At 37.2% G+C, this 20,409-nt stretch overlaps 1 protein-coding gene across 1 annotated transcript in view; it reads right to left on the bottom strand.

The window, feature by feature from the left end:
- Positions 1-20,409, bottom strand: part of PRSS12 (serine protease 12) — a 44,714-nt gene that overhangs the window by 8,475 nt on the left and 15,830 nt on the right. Inside the window, exons 5-11 of the mRNA XM_072861362.1 lie at positions 19,147-19,325; positions 18,349-18,490; positions 17,178-17,374; positions 14,789-14,930; positions 7,895-8,100; positions 7,158-7,236; positions 4,925-5,047 (exon numbers count right to left, since the gene is read on the bottom strand). Coding sequence (XP_072717463.1) covers positions 4,925-5,047; positions 7,158-7,236; positions 7,895-8,100; positions 14,789-14,930; positions 17,178-17,374; positions 18,349-18,490; positions 19,147-19,325 — 1,068 coding nt within the window. The remainder of the gene's footprint in view (positions 1-4,924; positions 5,048-7,157; positions 7,237-7,894; positions 8,101-14,788; positions 14,931-17,177; positions 17,375-18,348; positions 18,491-19,146; positions 19,326-20,409) is intronic.

Genomic DNA, 20,409 nt, shown 5'->3' with positions numbered 1-20,409 from the left:
GGTCTTTCACTTTTACAAAACCTATTTACAGAACAGATGTAATGCTCAGAACATAAAGAGTGTAGTAACAGTGGGATGGGTTATGCAGCCAACTATGTACTTCGATGTCTTGCCCGGGCCAAGTTTACAAACAATCCTGGCTGATGCATTAGCCAACTTTTTAGGATCTGTTTTCCTCAGAGTAAATCAGAAAAGGAAGCTGATACAGAAAGTACTTTAGTTACTATTGCAGTAAAATAGCTTTATTATTTTAATTTGAATTACTCTAACTTACATGCAAAGCCCCCACTAAAGTAAATAGAAGAGTTATTTTTGTTACTGATATCTCAGATATATTTTTCTGCTCAAATTTCATAACTGCATGATGATGTTCCACTTAAGAATCTAAAAGATACAGCAACTGAGCCCAGTAAGTTAAGTAAAATTATGCTGTTTCCTTTGCCAGTTAAGCAATATTAAATAGCTTAATTTTTGCTACAGCAATTGTTTAAAACTGTTGATCTTATTGCCTTTAAATCTATCATAAATAGGATTCTGTACCCTAGAATGTATTGCTAGATACAGTCCTTTAATGTTTGAAAGTAATATTTTAACAATTTGGTACACATCTGAGTGTCATATTGGAATACAAATGTACAAGGTCATTAGCATTAAATATATATTTGCCTGACATAATCTGCCAAAAACACTTCCAAAAGGTCACTGAAAATACTCTCTCATAATTTATAGATAGACTTTTGGCTCTGTGAGGCAAACCACATATTAGTGCTATGCTGATAGTTTCTGGATTATGAAAGCTTTTTTACCTTCAATAAATATTTGCCCATCTAAGTTAACCATTGTGTACACTGACATATAAGTTTTATATATATAAACAAACACAATCACAGTACTTTGCAGATGTGCATTATCAGTGGTGCAATGGAAATCTGGCTCTCAAGTAGAGAAAGGTAATTTTACATGGTATAAATCTTTCTTCTTTATTTTTTTAAAAATGTAATGGGTGCCTCTGCATTTTAGGTTATAGGCCTTATGCACAACATCAATTACTCTATCCATTATCTTTAATGCAATTTGAAGGGGGAAAGGGGTTGTGTGGCTTTTTCGGTTTTTGTTTTTTTTAAACCTCAGAGTACTACAGAGTCACAAATGTATTAGGTGTTTGTAATTTAGATGAGAAATGAACACACTTCCTTCCTAAACTGTTTTAATAATCAAAGGAACTTGATTTTTAATTGTTTATTTTGAGTCGTAAACCTAAGCATGAAGGAAAGTTGTTTATGACTAGTGATAACACGTGCTGTCCTGTCAGCCGTATATCAGATAGTATAGTAGAAAACTTACTGCTTCTATTTAATGTTACATCCTTGATTTTGACAAAAGGAACAGTGTTCCCTTTAATAGGTTCCTGCTGTTTTTCTGTGTTACAGATGATGGTCATTTATAGCAGAATAATGAAGAAAGGAGATCCAGGAAAGCTTATCTTAATTGAAAGTACTGATTTTAAACATTTAATAGAATGAGAAGTGCTGCTTCTCATGCAGATGTATGAAACTAATAGCTACAGGGCTTCTAGTGAGAAGCTTAATGAGCAGTCTTTGCACAGATTTACCATATTTCTGTGCACATTGACACACATAAGGCTTTCTTAAACTGATTTTTTGATCTGTAGACAATTATATAAATACATAAAGTACAGTATATAATACAGTATATAATTATATAAGTACATAAAGTACAGTATATCAGTCCATAAAAAAGGCAAAGTAGTCTAGCTCAGGGGTGTCCAGTCTTCCTCACCTAAAAGTCACCTATGAAATGGCAAAGAACCACCACACACACCTCCCATTTGAAGAGTGGAGGCAGAGGAGGAGTCTGGGAGTGCTTCATGGGTGGAAAATGGTGTTGCTTTCAGGGTATTGCCCCTCTGTTGGATGGCTGGGCTGGGCAAGCCTTTAAGCTCTAGTGCAGCCTGGCAGTGTTGACCTTAGCACCTCCTCGAAGTTTTTATTTCCCATCCAACTGGAGGATGGATTAGTAATTGGTCACCATGCTAATGTCATCCTGCTGCCAGTCAAGTAAGGTACTGACACTGAAGGCACACCTGAATTAGTCTCACCATTCATGCTAAATTTGAGAAAACTGAATTTTAATTCTGGTGTCTACTTCAGTTTCTGGTGTCTTACTAGGTATTTGGTTCCACTGTGCCTCAGGGTCTCTAGTTCTCAAAACAAAATTACCAGGACCATGTTGAAGTATACATGAGCGTTCAGGAATGCCTAAAGAAGCACTTAAGAGTTATATTATTAGAACAGTACAATGTTCAAGTAACACAGTATTTCCTAAAATAACATCATGGTCGTCATAATTTCCTTTTTTTTCTATGCCTCATTTTTCGAACTATCCAAAGTTTATATTTTTTTATGTATAGACCTGCAAATTCCCTGCAGCTGTCAGAACCACTCAGGACAAAACTTGCTAATAATACAGGTGTGTTATGAAAGGAAAAATAGATTCAAACAATTTTTGATCTTAAATTATGTGTCTGTGAAATTACAGAAACCAGTAATGCTGCTATACTACTGGCAAACAATTCCTATCATTATGCACAAAATTGTATTTAATTTTTATCCATAGTACAGATGAGACCACTTTTGTTATTTAAGCAGTGTTCCAATTTCCAGGATATGAGAAATGGTATACTGGCCTTTCTCATGTCTGTCTGTGGAAAATATGTGAAGAAGGCGCTTGATCTATAGATAGCTCTTGGAAACCTAGCCCCTTAAAATCACTCTGAGATCATTAGGAAGTTCAGCCCAGTCTGTCCAATGTCAACTTAGAGCTAAAGGTGCCTTCTCTCTTTTACAGTAACCAGCAGTGCATCCACAGGCTGTTGGAGTTGCATGCTTAGATCCAGGTTGCACAGTTTTAAATGCAGCATCTGGGGCAAAACAATGCTTTGGTCCCTGAGACCACATGTAACAGTTGTAGGATAGCCTGTAACAGACCCTCGAGTGGCTGCACCAGTCTGGAAGTATCACAGTGTACATTGCTCCAGCCATGCTGCTGCCCCATCATGTGGGTGTTCAGCAAAGTATCCAAAATGGGCACGCTTTGGCAGCACGTTCGGTAGTGACTTGGAGCCCCCGCTATGTAAGCAAGCCATTGGGAAACACAGGTAATGTATTCTGTGGGGAGTGCTTACTGTAAGAATGCGCTGCAACTGCAGCAGCGCAGCACAGCAAATGCTAACTGGTTTCACCAAACGTGAAAGCATTCTAATAAGGCGAAGAGTTAGGTAACTAAGATCTTGATTTGCACACAGAAAACATAACTGGCTTCCTTTTTCTTTCCTTGAGAGGATCTTTGAGGTAAAATAACAGAAAGAACTGCCTTGTTTTCAAGCCTTTAATCAAAGGCTTTCTCAAGAGCTTAAGTTGCATCCTTAGTAATCACTATAGAGATGATGAACAGGGGAATAGGAAGCCATTGTCTATAAACTCGATGATAGCAACTGAAGTGCTTTCATAGTTCCACAGAAACAACTGGGATATCAGTTGAAGTAGGCAGAAATGTTATTGAGTTTGACCATTTCAGCTTGAAATATTACCAAGAAAAGTCTTTCATGATTTTCATGAAACATGAAAATGAAAAGATGTGCATCTGGCACTAAGCCAGATGGTAACACTTTCCATTTGAGTAAAAGTATATCTGACACTTCCTTTTAGTTATTAGTGTGCAAAAGGAAAGGCTCAAAGTCCAAAGTTAAAACATTTGCAGCCCACTTGAGCAAATTCTAGCAAATATCCTCAAAATTGCAATGCCGTTCTTCTATGCTTTTATTCCAGCCCATGCTGCAACCTTTTGTAAGGATTCCAATGAAACAATTGCTGTTAAAAGCTTAAAATACTAGACCAGCTTCCTTACTGTGCAAGTTGATGCTTTTATACTACAGTAACTACAGCAGCAGTGAATTCCTGATGTCAAAATTACTGAAGAGGGGATATCCTATAAAATGAATAGGAGAATTATCAGTAACAGAACATCTGTTTCTGCAAAAATGGGAAAAGACATTTTACAAAGCTAGATAATAGCTTAGTACTGAGAATTGCAGAAGTAGTTAGACCAAGTAGATAAAATGTGACTTACACAGGAGTGTAAGTTGCAAACCAGTTGCTAAACATATGGAAAGGAGCTGAATTTGGCATAGTTTTATTAGATGCCAGTGTCAAAGAATTATACCAGTATAACCGCTTAGACAACTATCTGTTAAAGGGGATAGGACCTTTGTTTAGGTGGCTGCAAAAGACAATTCATTACATACTGTGAGATAACAGAGCAAGGCAGTTGTTCCAGCCTGTTTGTGGAGAATAAGCAGAACAGCTTGGTCTCGCTAGCATCCAGTGTACAGATTTACTTTCTTATTAGACTCAGCAAAATACATAATAGTGCTTTGCCCTAAAATAGGTTTGGGGGCACTAGTTCATCTAGTCACTGCAGTGTTACAGTAAAAATGTCTATCACTGCCAATATCTGTCATTACAAAAAATAATCAGAAATATTACAGTCCCGGTCTTTGATGTTTGCTCAGTTGTCTTCACTATAACGTGAAAGCCATAAGCTGCATATTTTTTGGAACAGAAAGCTGTGCTGAAATGTCAGAAGTGTTGTCTATATTTTTTCATGGAAAAGCTGAAGTTGTGAATATAAATCTCGTGAATGATGACACCCAGAATATTTCAATGTATTAGGGTTTTTTGTTTGTTTTTATTTGGAGGGAAAGGAGGTTGGTTGGTAGGGTTTTTTTAACCAAAGGCCAACTCTTTGGAACAGTTTCCAGTGGGCTTGAACTGGAATGTTTTTGCCTGTACTCAGAACAACAAAATAGTTTGAAAATACACTTCGCTATTGAAGAGAGACCTACCTTTTAAAGCAATGTGCAGCAGTGAGGACCCAGCAGCTGCTGATGAGAGTAGCACCACACAAGAGTCTTCCATCACCATGAGAAGATTTCAGTCGGAGTGCAACCTGCCACGGCCAGCCGCCCCTACAGAGGACACACAACATTGCCTTCAGGGTACAACAATGGAAAAGTAAGGTAGCTTGTCAGTTACCTTGAATGTAAATCCTTTTTAGTTTCTTTGACTGACATAGCTTGCAAACCATGTTATTTATTGAGTAACAGTTGAGAATACCTTTATATTCCTGCAGCATTCAGAATTCCATTTAACAATGGTCAGGATTACTTTAAGGATTGTTTGGGCATCCAGCACTCTGAGCACTTCCTCCCACTGTCAATTATTTTAATTTTCCCCTCTCAGATTGCGTTCATTGTGCCAAAAATACATTCTATGGGTTCCTCGCCAAATACCGTCCGAGTCAACAAACCAGAAACTTCCTGTCAACTGGAGAGGGGAAAGAAGGGAATTTCTTGAAAAGTTTAACCCAGCATCCTTTCCTGTCTGCGTTAATATCTTTGTTGGTTCTGAGCTGTTTGAAAAGGGAAGCTGGCAAACCAAGCGGTCTAAAGGAACTGTAGAAACCACAAGTAATAGATTAGCACCTTTTTTCAGCCTGTGATCATCTGTTTTGTATAGTAGATCTGGGATACATATTTGCAGGCCTATGAAGACAGGATGGATTATTTTTCACTAGTTTAATAGATTAGCAAAATATGGAATCAGAGAGAAGGGAGAGGGAGAGAGATACACCTGTAAGCAACAGCAACATCCAAGAATAAGCAACAGGTAGGCTTAGGTGTGTTTTGACTACTGTCAACTTGAATAGGTATGCTGGAGCACAAGAGCTGCCCAGGATCATCTAGTCCAGCATCCTGTCTCAGAGTTGGCAGTGTCAAACGTTTTAAAGTAAGGGAGGAATTTCTTTCCCATAAAGCATAAAACAATTTAGACATTTTTTAGTTTTGGAAGATGGGATTTAATATGTCTTTGCAAAATGGGGTAATTCGGACAGCTTTGGATTTCCTCGTATGTATGTAAGTATCCAGTTCCTTTTCAAACTTTGTTAAGTTCTTTGTCTTAATGACTTCTTGTGACAATGAGTCCTTTTCTGATATTGTACATTTGTTCCTTTTCTTGATTTTGAATATTTCTAAGTGCACTATTGGATTTCTCTCACCTTTTTGCTTCATCTGATGTCCCTGTGCTTTTTTATTATGAGATCAAGTTTCTTGCTCTGACTTAATTGTGCAGTCCATTATTTGTCACCATTTCGTTTCATCCAGTGTCCTTTGTACACATATTCTGAGACAATAATTCTCGATCTTCTTCTCTGTACAACGCATTATTTATTATTCTCATTTGTCTCTCTACTAAGGTAAGTAATCCTGCTTTGCTCTGTTTGACTGCATTTAAATGTTTTTCTGGCTCCCTCTTGTTACTGTTCTTTGAAGCTCCTCCACTTAGGCACTGTCTTTTTTGAAATGGATGGATTGATGCTGTGCATGTACTTTGAAATAGGCTGCACAATGACATGCAATGGTACTATAAGTGTATTTTTTACAATCCCTTTTGTAAGATTCTTTGAATATTTTTTTTTGTGGTTACTCAAAACTGTTCAGAAAATAAAGCCTATACTTCCTATTGTAGCATTTAGTAGTAATATTCAGTTAATCTGTTTATATTAACTAAATGTCAACATGACATTAAAAGCTAAGAACAAAGTGTTAAGAAAAAGCCTGGGCTTATAGCTGTGTCATCATTGAGGCTTATTTTGTGAAGGAAAATCAGGTCTTAGGCAGTGAATCATATGCAGGCTTTTTTTTCGGTGTAGATAGCATGTAAAACCTTGTACTATATTCATAGCTCTCTTCATATAGCTCGCATCCTGATATCAAGATAGCCTTTGAAAAAAAAGTAAAATGGCTGTTTTGAAAGTAAGAAATTTAACCCAATCAAGGACTAAACCCATAAGCATCTACAGATTTTCAACTAATGCTGCAAGCATTTATCAATGAATATTTTTTAATTTCCTACCAAATTTGCCTTGAGTATATTTCTGCCTTTACCTCATGACAAGCCAAAAGAAAAAAAAACAACAAACCTACAATAAAATCATAAGTTAGGCAGACTGCTTATGGCAAATACATGTCTTAGAAGCTTTATATTCAAAATTACTTGTCTTTACCAAATACTTACCGTAAAGAATTTTTCCCACCAATTATTCTCTTTTGTCGACGATGTAGTAATCTCAATCCACAAACAGAAGCAAGAGAATCTAAACCAGAAAGGGAGATGTAGACAGCATTAAACTAAAAATGAAACGTAGCCAATCTTCAGTGAGAGTTAACTAAAAAAACCCCACAAAGACTGAACTTATTTTGTGTTTCATGGTAGTTTTTAACAACCAAATTTTGCTCAGGGAAAATACACTGAATTCTCTCAGGCTTAGAAATTCTTTTTGGCTGAGATCATTTAACTGTGATCATAGAGCAATTTACATATTTGTGCTTGGCTTTTCAAGTGTAGGATTTTTTTATAGGGTTCTTCCTTCATGTAAGTGGAAGCAGAGTTTGGCATACCACATAGGTCTCAGTCCTCAGCTGAAGATAACCTATACCTTGAAAAGTTGAAAGTAGCTGCATAGGTTTTTGCATTTTCATGTCCCTCGTACAACTTATGAAACATGGCCGCTGTAAACTATGGTAGACAAATAGCCTTTATCATTTGAATAGTCTTTACAATTCCTTTGCGCAGCTGGCACAGCAGTAAGATCACACAGTGTAAGCAGAGAGGATTTCCCACCACTTTTGTTTGTCTAATTCTTTTGATATAACTGTTTCCCCTGTGAGGTGGGATTGTTTATGTCTGTCTCTTCCTACCGTGACAGTTCCCCATCTGAACCTGTTGGTCTGCCACTCGCAATGGGGCTTCACCTTTATTGCTGTTCCCGGGCGTCTTCTTGCTTAGGTGGTCACAGATCACCCCCGCATCCTCACTGTGACGGCAGTTGTGCCTCCCAATGTCCTGCTTAATGCAGTCTGCCAAGGATCTCTCGTTTCCTGTACATTTCACGTTATCCACGTGGATTGGGCCTTTGCCCTCCCCAAAATATGCCATTGTCCTTGCTCTAGCCGGACCTCTGGAAACAGAGCATTTATTATTATTATTATTAAACATTTTGAGGCATTATTCTACATTTTACTCAACCGAAATATTTCAGAGTAATGAAAGACACTGAGGTTTTATGCCAAGTCCTGTCACTGATTCACTTGATGACACCTTTTCTTCTTCTCATTGGCTCTGTTACTCTGGTAAGTAGAAAAAAAAAGTGTAACAAAATTGCTACAGTGCATTAATGTTTACAAAGTGCTTTTATGTATCTAGTTAGAAGGCACTAGGCAAAGTATTTTACATTGTAACAGCATTACAAATATCTATAAAGCAAAATATGTGAAAGCTGCTTTTTCATAATCTCTTTAATCCTCATATAAAATCAGCATCTGTGAATGCTAAAAATAATTTGTTCTGGTCTGATTCCCTCAGAAAGATGGGCCAGTTAAATACAGTATGCGTCCAGTGTAGTAGGAGCTATGATTTACAGATCTATTGGTTGTTAATAGTTATTAACATATTTCGTTATCATGCCATTTGTGAAGTGCACCCACAGTTGCATTCTAAAACTGCAATGTAATTGGAGAAAGACTGAACCCAGTTCAGTCTCAGCACCCACCTTTTCCTGGGAGGAACCCAGTGCTTAGTGCTTGCGTAGCATTTTCATACATAGGCCTCAAGGCACTTTCCAAAGAAGGTCAGTGTGATAATCCTATGCTTGAATAAGTATCAAACCTAAGTATTTAAATGTCAGCCTTAGGGCATTTTATTAGGGTTTGAAGTCCTGATCCTTCTAGCTTGTATGTAGTGCCATGCAGCTTCAGCAATGACTGTGGTGTCAGTTATGTGAATGACCATTTTTGAATTATGAACTTTTTCCCAAATGACGGAGTGGACGAACAAACACAATAAAAAACCAACATGAATTGTACATGTAAGCATCTCATTTGGTAACTCTTGTGATAGATTATTACTTTTAATTACTTAGGATAATGCTGCTTAATATATAAATAGTTGTTTTGTTGTATACGGTTTAAGAGTCAGAAAGAATTATAAGTGGGAGACCACCCAACTGGCCATACAGAGAAGTGGGGCAGGAAGCCACAGCTGCCTCTAGGTGTGTCTGAACTACAAGTTTATGTGTCAGCTAAGAGCAATTTACCGATATTTTATTGTGATAAGAATATACAGAATTCTAGATAAGTAAAATGTTACACTCTATCATAGATTTCCGTTTTAAAGGATATGTTATAATTGCATATTGCAAAGGACAGTACCTCTATGTATACAAAAGGGTAACTGCATGTACAATGAAATGCTGGAGTAGAGAAAGAGAGTTTAACAATGCAAATGTATTGGGCAAGAAAGTATTTCTCTCCCTTCACACCTCTTTTTATACCTCTTTTAATACATGCAGTGTTGGGGAAGATAGGTGAGAATGGCATAAAGAGTTTATGTCCCTTCATCAGCTAGGGATTCTCTGTTGGGGAGGAATTTTGATTTGTCATACTGTTCCCAAAGCTTCGTCATACTAAAAGTGTGGCTGGATCAAACTCAAAGAATCCAGCTCTCAGTTGCCCACATCCGTATAACTGAAACATGAAAGTAATACATACAAGCTTCCTCCTTTTTCAAACTTGCACATAGAAAGCCTTGCCTGTTTGGATTTTTTTACTACGTACTGAAGGGTAGGCAGGCAGGTTTTCTAAGTAGGGAATGTTGGTTAGAATGCATGAATTGTAAAAAGCCAGGAAAGAGAGGCATGTAAAACATTTGACAGACATGATACCACAAGGTCAACTGTCCTTTCACATTTTTAATTTCCATGGCTAGCATGTATTTACCAGATAATCCAAAGCCTTAACTGACTTGGGAATCAGTATAGGACAATCTTTGCCTAATGAGTTTATTATGATTTAACTTGTCAGTCACAAGCAATGTGTCTCGTCTTGCTCTGAATATTTTTCATTTGTGAATGATACTCTGATTACAGATAACTACAAAAAAATGTCCAATTCTCCAATACCTATGGGCAGCTGATGTGTCCATGTATGCTATTACAAAATAGTGAGACGGTACAGGCACTCATTGCAAATTCTTACCTGGTTTTGGTATCTTTATGTCAAACAACAAAGTTTCTGCTTTAAGGCATTGCTCTAAAGTTCCTCAGGATATTGAAAAAAACTTTGTTGTGAGTCACCACAGTATTCTTAGCCTTTCCCAGAGAAGTATTTATTGCAGTTTAGTTTAGAATTGTCTCTGCAGACTTACCGGCTACTTAATAAGGGCACTGCCTCCATTGGCTTACCAGATAGATAAATCTCAAAGAATACTCTGACATCTGTGAGGCCACATACGTAAATATTTTAGGTGAAAGAGATGTAGAGAGACAAAGATGAGGGAGGGAGCTTAGTGCATATGGATTGCAATCATGCATTGACATGAATGGAATCATGGGACTTGGACTGCAGAGACTCTTCATACCTTTATATGAAAGCTATCTGTCTCTTACTGTGCACCAGGAATCTCTCAGTTTGCTGGTAATTGCTATGATGAAAGGTGTGTCCATACCCACTCTTAACAAAAAAACCCCACTGTTTAAACAGAACATCTACCAGGAAACAAATGTAAAAATGGTGATGTTCTAGGGCAAGGAGTGCAGCTTAATAGAAAAAATTATTTAATATAATTGGGACATCTCTAAACGTAGAAGTGTTAAGTCATGTGTTTGTTACGTGCTGGAATGTGCTCTTACAACTGGTTTTAGTCCACCCTTAACAAAGGTGTATGTGTCCCTTAATTGCTACTTTCCAGGCCAGCTATTTATGCACAGATGACCATCAGCAAAACAACCTTTTTGCTTGCTCAGATCTGTCCCTAGAGAGAAGGGTGGCTTCAGGTCTTATCCCTTAGCTTTTCTCAGACACAAGGCCATACACAATAACATGCTGAGCTCTTCAGATGCAGTATTACCGTTATTCATAATACTGTTAATCAGGAAATCCAATTGATTAATATAGATGGCCAACTACCCTAGAACTATTTTTTCCTGTAGTAGATCATTTTTGGAGCACTAATAGCAGGATATTTGTTCATTTTTTGTGTGTGCATGTGCATTCTTAAAAGCCTGTCCTAAATGAAAGGGGTCCAATTTTACTAGGCCACTTAATTCAGTAAAATGCAAGAGCTTCTAAAACCATCTTTTGTTCTCTACTCATTCGATCAAAATACTTTCATATGTTAAACCCAATCACATAGTAGGTAGTACTTTAGAAAAGGTGTGTGTTCTCTTAGTGTTTATTTTGCTACAAATATACTTTGATTAGGGTGCTATTAATTATTTTTATGTTTTTGTGACTGATTTTAGCCAATTAGTAGGGCTGTTTTCTAATGTTCTTTATATTATGGTTTTCTAACATTAATCATGGATTTGACAAACTGGCTTAATGAGGCATCTTTAAAACTAGTATTGCTTTGAACCTAGTGATTTTGCCAACTTGGGGATTTTCTTATTTCAATCTCAGAATGAACCCTAGTAAATGGCTGAGAATGTTGCGAAGCGGGATTCGGTAAAATAAATGTACAGATAAGCATTGACAATATGTAGGAAAAACTCAGTCCGTTTTCTCAGTGTTTACCCTCTGCTTACACAAGTCTTCCTTTTTAAGGCAGTCTTTTGTCCCATTTGTAATAACAAATGTGTGATTTATTTATTTTTTTTTTCCCAAGGAATGTAATTCCCCAGTAGGAAAGACTTGAGAATTAAACATAGCATTGTAAAGGGAGTTGAATGATACTGTTTAGTTCTGTGATCAGTCTTAATGAAAATGATGTCAACTTCAGTATTAGGTGCCTTTTGAATTTCTCCCAGGAAAAGGTCATAATGTGTTTATTTCTAAAGAAACAACATTCATCAACCCTCAAGCTCAGGTGCATGAACCCAGAAGCCCCAGCCTTGTGTTGGAACAGTCAAGTCACCAGTGAATATAATTTGAACTTCAGCAAAAAGATCCGTGCATGAACTCCTAGGCCCAGAAGCAATTCCAGCTCATCAGTGCACGTAACGGCATAGTCAGGTTTGTGGAATGCAACTGTCTAGACATAGGGTCACCAAGATCCAGCATTTCCGACAAGCTCTCCCAATTTCTGGAACCTAATTTTAGATTTCTAAAATGTCTATCCCTAGTCCTTCAGGAAACATGTGCTCTGTTGTATCCTATAATCTTAACTCCCCATTCTGACATGACACAAAGTGAGAATCCAGCCAACTGTCTGTCCTTACAGAGATTTAAAAAGAGAAGGTGGGGAGAAGTGGTTCCGTTTGATCATCTGAGGGAGACCTGTAAAAGGCCAGAGAGGCTGGCTGTGAGGATGAAGCAGACTAAACGAATCATTCAGTGGGAGATAAGTCAAGTTTTGTAGCTCTGAAGCCAGAGTCTACTACTACTAATAAATATGCTTTACTAAACGAATACCAGACAATTTTTAAAATGCATATATTATGTGTTCAGACAGAATTTGATTATATTCGGTTGCACAAACTTTACATTGTTAGATGCAGCAAACAGATAACATGATTTTTATTTCTTAAGCTCAGATTTCCTTACAGATACACTCAGAGAAGACATTTCACTAGTTTCCTGTTGTATTTCACTAGTGTTCTGGAACACACTAGTGTTCGGATCTCGAATACTGTGTTCAGTTTTGGGCCCCCCACTACAAGAGAGACATTGAGGGGCTGGAGTGTGTCCAGAGAAGGGCAACGAAGCTGGGGAAGGGTCTGGAGCACAAGGCTGATGAGGAGTGGCTGAGGGAACTGGGGTTGTTTAGTCTGGAGAAAAGGAGGCTGAGGGGAGACCTTATTGCTCTCTACAACTGCCTGAAAGGAGGTTGTAGAGAGGTGGGGGTCGGTCTCTTCTTGCAGGTAACAAGTGATAGGATGAGAGGAAATGGCCTCAAGTTGCTCCAGGGGAGGTTTAGATTGGATATTAGGAAATTTTACTTCCCTGAAAGGGTTATCGAGCATTGGAACAGGCTGCCCAGGGAAGTGGTTGAGTCGCCATCCCTGGAGGTATTTAAAAGACGTTTGGATGAGGTGCTTAGGGACATGGTGTAGCGGTGGACTTGGTAGTGTTGGTTTACGGTTGGACTCGATGATCTTAAAGGTCTTTTCCAACCTATACGATTCTGTGATTCTGTGATATTTTTCAGCTCATATTAGTTCTGCTATTTATGTGCCTGCCGTATAGTTGTTAAATCTTTACTGCTCTTAGGTATCCAGAAAAAAATTGCTCATGAGTGATGTAAGCCTGATGAAGCGACTTAGTTCAAAAGTGACACATATACATTGAGGTGGTTTTAATTGGAGGGTGTTTTTGTCCTGTCAGGTCTATTCCTATATTAAAGGAAGCTTATTCAAATTACTCTCATGCAGGTCGAAGCCATAATCCTTTGTATAACAGTTTTATCAAATCTCCAAGCTACATCGAGTCAAGCCAGGTCAGTAAATGAAGGGAAAAAAACATGAAACTAGGAATTCAGTAGCTGGTGTGCCTACATCTGAATCTGCAGAAATCATATCCACACCTTGTGACAGCGGACACTGACCTGTTGCTATATTTCACTAAGAATTTTAACAGTGATGTTAGAACCTATAAGGATTTCAAAGTCCTCATTAAGGTTCACAAAAGATAAATATTAACAATATGCAAAATTATACCTTTCAATGAAAACAGATCAAGAGCTTTTTGAAACTACAACCATTACCCCTGAAATTTTAGCCAAATTCCAGACTATTTCAGTAAACTGTGGTAAACCAAGTCTAGGTTCTGAATATGTGTATTTTCTTTGCTAATGTAATGGAAAGGGCATTTTAAATTTCCCAAGGTTTTTCTGTGTCTACTGTTACATCAAATCACTAAAGCACTAGAATTTAGGTTCCTTAAGTTTTTCTGTGTTGACTGAAGATGACTCAATAGAAAAATTGTTTTATGAATTAAAATTGTCACTTAAGCATGATGAAGCACAGAGCTCTCACACAAAATCAGAAACAAAACAGAGAATTTACACAGTTCACAGAATATGTAATCATCTGTGCTATTCTAGATGTCAATATTAGTTTCCCTCATTTTTTCCAAATCAGAAATTTCACTCTAACTTTTAAAAAATGTTCAGAAATCTGAAAACAGAAGATGAAAGGAGTAAATTAAGAACAGTTTGAGTAACAGAGAGCACAGAGCAGATACACTAAATCAAATTCTCTTCTCAGTTACATTACTGCAACTAAGTGTAAAAAAAAAAAAAAAAAGGTGTAATATGTTTCTATCATATAGACATGTAGCACCATAAGTGACAAATAAAATATAGTATTTAGTCAATAGCATAGTAATTTGGAATATTTAACTTCTAAAAAATTATTTAATAACTAGCATTAACTTGCATTTCAGTTGCCAGTCAGACTGTGATATGCCTTTGAATATTCACATTTCTTTTCCCAATTATGCTAGTTAATGAATACTCCTTTTGAAGACCTAGCCTTACTACTTATTATACGAATAGTATAAATACACTTTTCTAAAAGAATGCCGAACAGACAAGTTTTAGAGGGCGTATATTATGTTATCAGACATATGTTGGTGATATTCGGTTGCAGAAACTTAACATTTTTAGATACAGCAAACAGGTAACTTGAGAAACAGCTTAATGAGTTTTCTTACTTGTAGCCAAGCTGTCGACAGACTACAGCTGCATTCTTATCAGACCATCCATCATCACAAATTGTGCCCCACTGGCCATTGATAAAAATCTCTACACGTCCTTCCTTCTTATTCTCACCATCCATCAGCCTGATGGGAGGACCTGAGAATAAATTAACTGCTGTCAACTCACAACAACAGAAGCAAGAACTAGTACTTTATGTCATTTTCATCATGTTCAGTATATAGGGTCAACTGATGTTTGTGTTCAACAAGCCTAATACCAGCTGTTAAAGTAGCCATATTTTTCCTGGCTGGCAAAAGGCAACAGTTTGTACAAATTACAAGACAAATATGAAATACTACTGTATTCTGAACTTCAGAGTTCATCTGGTTCCTTCATTTCATACAAATATGTGACATAGCTCAGAATTTGACCACAGTGGGCACAGAACAGTTCTCCCCCTAAAGGCAGAAAACACACAAGAGATCTTTGATACGATACCCATACAAGCTGGACACGTTTTCCTTGCAGAAACTTTATGGGTGAATTTAACTATATCTCAATTCATAAATCCATTCTCAAACTGGTTGCTACCACTGCTCTTAACCACTATCTCGGCAAAAAAGTGCTGAACTTCAGTTACTATCTATCGTTACGCATGCTGTTCTACAGCATATTTAGTGTGATAGCAGAGTGTTCTACAGCATGTTATTCTAGACTAATGTGTGATTATTTTTCTAGCAATTTAAATTGATTGCTTATTCCGATATGTTCATAATACAAAATCTCACTTATGTGGATTAGTCAGACTTAGTTCATCATGGTTCGTTCAGTGCTTGGCCTGTAGTTATTTTTGAATCATTAGACAAAGTACATATTTGATTCTCACTTATGTTAAAACTCCTTTATAGCATGCTAGCAATGCAAGTCGCCTTAAAACAGTTATGAATTCCTATGAGGCCTCTTTATAATGTTTAAGTGAGAATCACCGTCTAAATCTTTTAGTATGTCATACTTTATAATCCTTAATACACTAATTAGTGTTTCTTTTTAGAATAATTGGAAAGACTGTTCCTCATGCTCCTAACCTGTTCCTAATCTCTTCTAACCCTGTAAGGATGAGAAATTACTTAATTATGCTCTTAAATAAAGCAGTATATAGGGTAAAGCAGTAAAGTTGAAATTTAATTCAGATTAGTTTAGGGTATGAATAACTTTTGTATACCAAACCTTACTCTGGATCAGAGCTAGTTAGATCTGGCCTAATTCATTAATTAAAAGATAAAATATTTGAAAACAAAATTAAAGTCTGTTTGCTTCAAATACCATTTAAAGCATATTGTTTATCCTGGAGTTCATACTGTCTGGACAGTTACATGAATTAGCTTCATCAACTTTCTGTTTAGCTATATTGTCATGATCTTGCATACTAAGCAAATGTTGATGTAGTTATTGTAGTGTATTCTATATCATTTTTAGTGTTCCTTAATGTCTGTATTTCCTCAAGTCGTATCATCTACAAATTCCTCATATTTTTCCACTGAATTCATCCTTACAGGGACAAAACAGGCTTTTTCAAATGCTGGGAAGTAAATGGTAACAGTAGAGTCTTTTTCCACTTTCCAATCAGAAATCTTGTAGGAAATGTCAGATACACTGTCTTCATTTTCTTGTTGAAATTATGTGTTATTTTGGAAGAATATGATTTAGGTGAAAATTATATTACCCAGCTAGAGGCATGGAATTTTAATGCTACAGTATAGCTATTTCATTGTTATCTCATCTTCTTGTGTATTAGAAAAAATACATATATTTTTATGAGCATAAAATTAATATAACTTTCTGGTAATGGGGGATGTGAGAATGTCACCATATGGATGCATTTAACTGAACCAGACCTCCTTCAGCTAAGATTATATTTTATAGGAATTTGAGCAAAGCAGCACAGATGGTTTGCATCTGTAAAGACAGCAGTCATGGTTTTAATTCCTGTTATTTTTGGTCTGAGAAAATTCTTTCTACCAAATATGATTTGACATCATCTACACATAATGGAACTGTACTGCAACATAAAACATTCATTGGAGTTTGAGAGGTCAAAAGGCTATAAAGAAAAAGACTATAAAGAGGGAGAGACTAGAACAGTACATGTGGAAGTGCTGATTGTTGTTATAACAGCTAGCAATGTCGTGCAGTAAATCCATGTCTTAGTTTGCAGGATAGACCTTCGGTCTATAATTTCCAGAGAACTTCAGGCACCCAGGCATACAAATCCATTAGATTTCAGTAGAAGCTGTGAATCTAACTCCACTAGTTATAATCCTAAATTCAAAGTACACTATACTTTGCTCGGATCTGCACCCACCACAATACTCATACTGTGACTTTACCAAAGAGGTGCCTTACCAAGTGAGAGTTTATGGCTCTTGTTGTCCGGATGGCAAATGAGTCTGACATCTTCCCGATGGTTGCAGTCATGCTTTCCCCACTCTCTCCTTGAGCATTGCAGAAGGTTTGCCTCCTTCCCTGAGCAGCTGACATCATCCAACCAGATGGGCCCAGAGCTTCCTTCTGAGTAGCTCTCAGGTGCACTTTTTCCATACCTGCATAATACATACGTATACATAACATTTTGGTCCACAGTGGTCAGAGGGCGTATGATACTTAAGCACTAGAAAGGAAATAAATTATTTCTGAAGAACTAAAGGTTGCTCAAGTAGTAACAGTAAACAGTGTTAACCATGACAGAGCAAGTTCAGTTAGCATTAAATTCAGTGAGAGCACCATATGCTGCTTCTTTGGTAATGTTTTTTTTAAGGAATTGCTGTTACATTAATACAAACTTGAGAATGTAATACCTTTGATTAAGGCCTCCCTGCAACCAAGTATATGGCTGTCTCACTGACTTTGAGACTTAAAGCATGTTCTTAGTATTATATATATATTTAAATGTCACAGTCTGGGGAAAAATGAGACAAAATTCTTTTTTGAATGTGAGCTGTTATAATCTGAAGGCAATACAACAGTCACCTAGTGAGAGTGTATCTTTGTAGCCACAGTCAATAGGAAAAGTAGTGACAGTGAATGCCTGAAACTCTAATGGGATTTTTTTCTAAAATATGCTTTTCCATACATAAGTGTTCCAGGGCCAGACTGTGGGTTTTTCTGAGCTAGATCCAGAGGGACTTATACCTTGAAAATGTCTGTGATTTTTAATGACTGTTCAACAAGCAAAGAATTTGAGGAATCAAGCTTTTATAGGCAAAATAGAATACAACAAATCAGTTTTTCTCTATAGCGTATGCATTGATCTCAGTTAGCCAAAAAGATGATTGGAAGGAACTTGATGAATAAAGGCTGCTGAATCACAACCTCAGTTGAAACTTTTTCTTCTACCTAAACTGAGGCCATAAATATCTCTTCGAGACTGAGGGAAGCAGGCTTTAATGGATTTTAACTGAGTAGTTTCTATGAAGCACTCAGCTAATGTTAAAAAACCAGACTCTTGAATAATGTAGGGTTCATGTAAATGTTTGTCAAGTCAAAGAGTCAGATATCTAATATCAAGTAATCTTACTTAAATCCCAGCTGCCGGCAAACCACTTGTGTGTTCAGCTCTGTCCACCCATCATCGCAGATTGTGCCCCACTGCCCGGTATAATAGACCTCCAGGCGTCCCTCATGACTGCCTTTCCCACTTGTTAGTCTTAATGCACCATCTGTGTCATTAACAAGTAAGGAAAAACAAAAACAAGAATCAGTTCTTCTTAGGTCCAATTATTGTTCTAAAACAAAATTAATAACATTGCATTTACTGCATCCAATCAGAATATTAGACTACTAAATCTAGTGCTGATCACTAGGTGTCATTTAATGAGAAGGTGAAAGAAATGCCATAATGCACCCGGTCAGCTGTGAAGTGTTGCATAATGCAAGTGCTTAAGTGCAAGAGAAATAGCACAAGATATTGATCCCCCAAGCCCTTATTACATGCCAAGTCCGCAGGAGTGGGCTCTGATCATGTGATGTCACTGTATAGACACCTTATCTTTTCCTTTGTGTATTCTGTCGTTTACCTCTGCTTTTATGCTGAAATGCTTACTGCCATTGATAGATGTGATACACAGTTAAGGCAAGCCCCACATAGTAAGTGGCAGTTAGCGTGTTACTGTGGAACCAAGGCTTTGTGTTGAATAATGAGATTTTCTGTACCTGTAAAATTTCCATAGCCAACAGCTGGTTCATTTTCATACCGCCAGAAGGCTTTATTACTGTGGGGTTTTGTGCAGCTGCAAACTTTAAAAATTCTCTTTCCAGAGCTGTGAACTCTGCATTTGTCACTGGTTTCCTGTGTGATTATTGGTAATTGAAGTACCTGTGAGAGGTGTGCAGGAAACACCAGCATCTTCTTTGTGACCGCAGTTGTGTTCTCGCCAGGAGCTTTTTGGACACTGTTCTATAGATAGTTCATTTCCCGTGCATCGCACTTCATCCAGCAGCACGGGGCCTGAGCCTTCTCCAAAGTAAGCCTGGCTCCATGCCTTGGCAGTGCCCCTGTCGAAATGTAACAAACGCCCAGTCAAGAACAAGCAAGCTGAAGAGTCTGGGACTCACTGGGAAGAGCTAAAATGTGCATATCCAGCTTCTAAAATAGCAGATGGGACTGCCTGAATAGCCACTGCACCGGTAACTGACAATGCAGCCTGCGTTATGTCATGTAATGTGATGTGGTTCCACAGTCAACTTCAGTCTCAGCTGAGGCTATGGAGCAACTTAAACATACCATTTCCACACTTCCGCAGTTTCAACATATTTAGAACATCAATTTCTATTGTTTTGTAGCTATGAGATTTTCCTTTTCTGTCCCTTTTGATTTTTAAGCGTAACTTTCCTAGAAGAGATTACAGATGTACAGCTTGGGTATGAGGTTTCTAATTTTAATTTTCATTTAATATGTAGTAAAAATAATCCGATATATATTTCTACAGTGACTCTCATCTGTTGTCCTCAAAGCACATTAATCAAATCTCAAATACCCAGATGAGGCAGACAAAAGTGATCGTTCCCCATTTAGTCATGTAAAACATGGCAAAGAGATCTTAAGTGACTTGACAATGTCATACCGCCCATCAGTGGTAGAAATAAGAACAGAAAGCAGACCAATGACCAGCCTTGTGTGTGTTATACTCTTTATGGTAGCATAGAGGATTCTGAGCACAAAAACCTATGTAAATTGAAAATGTTCCATTGTTTCAGCACTACAGAAATTATGCAGTGTTTAACACTTGATGATCTATCAGGATTTTTCCAATTCTATTTAAGATACCGTGTCTTTCATATGTAAATGTTTTTCATGGTTTGGTTTCTTTCCACTCAATAGTTTCTCTGATCGTATATCAGTCTAGTTTTTATAGGAGTATTCTCAATATCTGTCTTCTTTTTCAACTTGTAAGATTGAAATGTTTATCTAAATTTTTTACTATAATGAATTACCTGTCTAAAGGATTAGTTTAAATTAATTAACACACAGTTTGGGTGTGGGGCTCTATACTAATTATTAATTCGCTTTAAAGAGAGTTTTCTACTACTAGCCATATATTGTCACGTAACACCTAACAGGAATGGTATGTTCAGCTTA

This window comes from Ciconia boyciana, chromosome 5 (genome assembly GCF_034638445.1).
Source record: "Ciconia boyciana chromosome 5, ASM3463844v1, whole genome shotgun sequence".
NCBI classification, from domain to species: Eukaryota; Metazoa; Chordata; class Aves; order Ciconiiformes; family Ciconiidae; genus Ciconia; species Ciconia boyciana.
This window is presented reverse-complemented; position numbering and strand designations above follow the sequence as displayed.